The sequence below is a fragment of the Oncorhynchus clarkii genome, chromosome 15 (assembly GCF_045791955.1).
Source record: "Oncorhynchus clarkii lewisi isolate Uvic-CL-2024 chromosome 15, UVic_Ocla_1.0, whole genome shotgun sequence".
Lineage (NCBI taxonomy): Eukaryota > Metazoa > Chordata > Actinopteri > Salmoniformes > Salmonidae > Oncorhynchus > Oncorhynchus clarkii.
The window spans coordinates 5480366-5485474 of NC_092161.1; the positions used below are offsets into that span (position 1 = coordinate 5480366).

The window sequence follows — 5109 nt, forward strand, 5'->3', positions numbered from 1 at the left end:
CTTTAGACCAGGGCCCATAGGGCATAGTGCACTACTTTAGACCAGGGCCCATAGGGCATAGTGCTCTGTGTAGGGAATAGGGTGCCATTTAGGATGGAGACCAAGCCTTCTGAATGGAGCAGCAGTCTAAGGCGCCCCCTGGAGAGACAGTTGGGTTAACAATCCTATCTTGCACTGCACCAGTTTAGTATAATTATTGAAATTGAAATTAAACAAACTTCGATTAATCATATCGATGGCCCAATGAAGGATAATTCCCTCTAACCGTATGGAAACATCTACTATAACGAAATATTATTATACTACTTCCTTTGCAGTGTTGCTGCTATTGTTGTTGTTCTATGACGTTTTTGTAATACTGCTTTTTTTCCACAGAGCTGCGGTGTCGCCCCATTCTACATTGCAAAACCATGCAACAGATATCTTGAAAATGAAGGTAAAAAAGTCAGGAAACCCTATAAATGTTTTGCTTTGTTAAATGCACCTCTATTAAGGCTTGAACATATTTGATACATTCCACCACCAGATTAGATTTATTTATGTCAACCTTAAACAAATGTCAGACCGGAACCAATGTAAGCGGGAACTTGTATCACCTATTGTACGGTATCCTCCGGATTGAATTACAGACGCGCAACACTATTTAGCGGAACCGTTTCCTGTGTCAAAATATCTTGCTAGCCGACACCTCAACATTCAACTATTGTGTGGTAATGAACATAATTATATTTTTGTTATGACACTATATCACTAATATCGCGTAAATCTCTATATTGTAAGATGTATTTGTCATCGGAATATATAGCTGTATTTTTGGTACCTTGATTGTTTGTCCAACTGGAAGGTAACGACTGGTTAGCCAGCTAGCTAACATAGCTACCTTCTGATAGCTTGGTGCTTCAGCTGTGTTTTAACGGGTAGGGGTTAGATCATGGGCGCGTCTCCGATTCAGGCTTTCAACTATTTGAGGGATGTATATATAAATATATAAAAACATATGTAACGCGTTTAGCTACCAAATAAAATGCTACAATGTTTGTTATTAATTAGCCAGCTAACGGTATCTAGCCAGCCACCTGCAATTAGACATTTTGAAGTGTGACCATAGTGGTTTTTAACAGAAGTCGTCTGTTTGTTTCAGGGACAAGAGTTTTTCGATTTTGAAGATAACATGGGTGAGTGGAATTGTTCAGTTGACATGTTTCCATATTTGTTGTCAAGATAATGAATGAAAAAATGGCACCTCGTGGGAAAAAAAGAATTACTAGCAGAGAGAGCAAGGCGAGAGGGATAACTGGGCCCAAAATCTATATTGTCCAGCAGGTAGCAGTATCGTGTTTTTTTTTTTTTTAAAGGCGGTCAATTGTGTCTTGTTGCTTATTTGCTCAAATAATAGTTGTACTGCCATCCAGGACCTCTATACCAGGCGGTGTCAGAGGATGTCCCTAAGAAGTGTCAGACTCCAGCCACCCCAGTCAAAGAATGTTCTCTCTGCTACCGCACGGCAAGCGGTACCGGAGCGCCAAGTCTAAGTCCAATAGACTTCTAATTCACTTCTACCCCCCCCCAAGCCTTAAAACTCCTTAACATCTAATCAAATGGCGACCCAGATTATTTGCATGCCCCCCCCACTCACTATTTTTACTTTACTGCTGCTGTTTAATTATATGTTCGAATTATTTCTTATTTTTTAAACGGACTTGTCGGTTAGGGGCTTTGTAAGTAAGCATTTCACTGTAAGGTGAAAACCTGTTGTATTCGGCGCATATACGACTAATCAAATTTGATTTGATCTTGCCTTCCATTTTAAGAAATGTGTTTCCATTGTTGCAGCGTTGTTCCACTTGAGTGTCTGGTTAATATAATGGATAATGCAAAAAATTACCAACAAATTGAAATTAGGGTTTTATTTTACCTTTTGTATTTAACCAGGCAAGTCAGTTAAGAACTAATTCTTATTTTCAATGACGGCCTAGGAACAGTAGGTTAACTGCCTTGTTCAGGGGCAGAACGACAGATTTTTACCTTTTGTATTTAACTAGGCAAGTCAGTTAAGAACTAAATCTTATTTTCAATGACGGCCTAGGAACAGTAGGTTAACTGCCTTGTTCAGGGGCAGAACGACAGATTTTTACCTTTTGTATTTAACTAGGCAAGTCAGTTAAGAACTAATTATTATTTTCAATGACGGCCTAGGAACAGTGGGTTAACTGCCTTGTTCAGGGGCAGAACGACAGATTTTTACCTTGTCAGCGCGGGGATTCAATCTTGCAAACTTTCGGTTATTAGTACAATGCTCTAACCACTAGGCTACCTTGCCACCCCAGTTTCAGCAGTCTTACTTTTGCCTCTGCCCCTCATTAGATGGTGAAGAGAAGACCTACGGTGGCTGTGAGGGCCCAGATGCCATGTATGTGAAGCTGATCTCTTCTGATGGCCATGAATTCATAGTGAAGAGGGAACACGCCTTGACTTCAGGGACCATCAAAGCCATGTTGAGTGGACCAGGTAAGCCCTTGACTTCAGGGACCATCCAAGCCATGTTGAGTGGACCAGGTAAGCCCTTAACTTCAGGGACCATCAAAGCCAGGTAAGCAGTGTTTGATTTAGCAAAGATTGTGCCTGGTGCTGGTCTACCAACTCAGTGGCCTAGTGGTTAGTGTCTGCTCTGAGATTGGAAGGTTGAGAGTTTGATCCCTGGCCGAGTTATACCAAAGTCTTTTAAAATGGGAAACGGTGCTTGGCACTCAGCATTAAGGGGTAAGACCCTTGCGATAGATTTGTGTCCTGTCCAGGAGATGTATATCAAGCTGCATCACATGACAACAAAAAAAAAATCAGGATTCTCATCTAGCTCCTATCTAAACTCTGATTTGGATGAGTGGGCCAGGAGGTAAGCAGACATTCAGGATAATGTGTTGGGGATTTACATCATCCTAATGTGTCACTTCTCCCTTTTTCTCCAGGTCAGTTTGCAGAGAATGAAACCAACGAAGTGAACTTCAGAGAGATCCCCTCCCATGTCCTGTCCAAGGTGTGCATGTACTTCACCTACAAGGTCCGCTACACCAACAGCTCCACGGAAATCCCAGAGTTCCCCATCGCCCCTGAGATCGCCCTGGAACTACTCATGGCTGCAAACTTCTTGGATTGTTAAAAACTTCAAAAGAAATGTAACAGTGCAAAACCTTTTTTTTTTTTTTGTTTCTTTTTGACTATTTAACTTGTTTGCTTCAGATATAAAAACAAAAGTGAATGATGAGTAAGTTGTGTCAGTATGTCAAATGTTTTTTTTGTTTGTTTTTTTGTCTACATTCTGGTAGTAAAGATTTGAATCTTAATCTAATAAACTGATATGGCTGCTCTAGAATGTGACAAAGTGGCTTCCCTCCCCTCCCCCGTCCCCTCCCCCCCTCCCCCCCCTGTCGTCGTCGTACCCAATCATTCCTTTACCTTCCCACCACAATAAAGTGTCCCTGAGTGTTTTGGTGCCAAATGGCTCCCCTTTTATGTTTAGTGTTTACAGCTTTTTTACATTGAATTAGAACAGAATATATATTGAAGGTCTGTTGGCCTGGTTTATATTCATTAGTGCACATTAGCAAACCATGTCAATGTTTTACGATGAAAATGAGTGTCTTATAGGACGTGGTCGGGTAGTCCTTCCCCTGTTTCAGTCCATATACCCGTGGTCGGGTAGTCCTTCCCCTGTTTCAGTCCATATACCCGTGGTCGGGTAGTCCTTCCCCTGTTTCAGTCCATATTTATCCAGTTAGGTTCTAGTGGACACCAGCCTGGCAGAATAGTCTAACCTAATATAAAGGTGATGTTCCCCTGGGCCATCAACCTCTGGGAGTTCAGTTATCTGTTCCTGATAATGTGTTCATAGGGTCATACTGGTGTGACGGTATATGGAGTACCCGTCCATAGACGGGTTCATGATGTCATGTCACACGCCTCCAGTAAAGTGTAGACTCGGTTTTTGCGTTTTAGATAATAAAATAACATGGGCAGGGTGGACCTGATCCCAGATCAGCACTGCTTCTCTGAGACGCTAGATGGATACCGGCCGACGAGTCTCTGCCAACATAAAATCTCATGTATCGAGGCAGACTAATACAGTCCACTACCTTTATGTCTGATGACTCCATTGACAAAATAATATAATGACGATGGATCGCATCTCTTTATTACATCAGAGAGAAGACCAGTGGAGGCTGGTGTGAGGAGATATAGGAGGATGGGCTCATTGAAATTGCTGGTATGGCATTTATGGAACGGAATTTCTGTGTGTTTGATGTCTTTGATACCAGTCCATATATTCCATGACAATGAGCCGGTCCTCCTATGCTTCCTCTCACCAGCCTCCAAAGGTGAAGACACTGTTCAACATTGTAGCAATGTTCTCCCTCATAGGAGAAGAGAGAGTGTTTTTTTTTCTTCCCCTGCACTAATTTCACTGAAGCCTCTTAGACATCTGACCAGCGCTCCTGACTCTTTCTCATCACAGGAGAGGCTGTGCGTATGACCTTAAAAGGTCCTCAACAACGTTGGGAGTCACATTATCTGGCTGTCTCTGCAAAAACACAGCTGGCATAGTGCCTTAAATGATTCCCCACTCCTAGACCTTTTCAACGTTATGTTGTTTAACAGCCTGAATAGAAAATAGATTAGATTTAGATTTGTGTCACTGGCCTACACACATCACCCCCTTAGAGTCAAAGTGGAACACAAGCATTTTTCTACACCCGCAATAACATCTGCTAAATATGTGTATGCGACCAATAAAATACGATTTGATTTGGAATAAATTTTAATAATTAATTATACATGAAATGTCTCGAGTTAATAAGTATTCAACTCCTTTGTTATGGTAAACCTAAAGTTCAGGAGTACAAATGTGCTTAACAATTCGCATAAGTTGCATCGACATAATCGTATTGTACAATAATATTGTTTAACATGAGTTTTGAATGACTACCTCATATCTGTACCCCACACATATAATTAATTATCTGTGAGGTCCCTCAGTCGTGCCGTGAATTTCAAAAACAGATTCAACCACAAAGACCAGGGAGGTTTTCCAACGCCTCGCAAAGAAGGACACCT

General features: G+C 41.5%; 1 protein-coding gene across 1 annotated transcript; it reads left to right on the forward strand.

Moving 5' to 3' along the window:
* The first annotated feature begins 584 nt into the window (after window positions 1–584).
* Window positions 585–4811, forward strand: LOC139366657 (elongin-C). Its single transcript, XM_071104334.1, has 4 exons — window positions 585–710; window positions 1142–1175; window positions 2365–2508; window positions 2967–4811. Exons 2-4 carry the CDS (start codon window positions 1172–1174, stop codon window positions 3155–3157), a joined length of 339 nt encoding a protein of 112 aa, XP_070960435.1. The 5' UTR covers window positions 585–710; window positions 1142–1171; the 3' UTR covers window positions 3158–4811.
* The last annotated feature ends 298 nt before the right edge of the window (window positions 4812–5109 follow it).

Excerpts from the sequence above, each read along its gene's own strand:
- LOC139366657 (XM_071104334.1), top strand. Across the intron at positions 2,509-2,966 it reads AGCCATGTTGAGTGGACCAG|GTCAGTTTGCAGAGAATGAA; the intron begins GTAAGCCCTTGA and ends CTTTTTCTCCAG.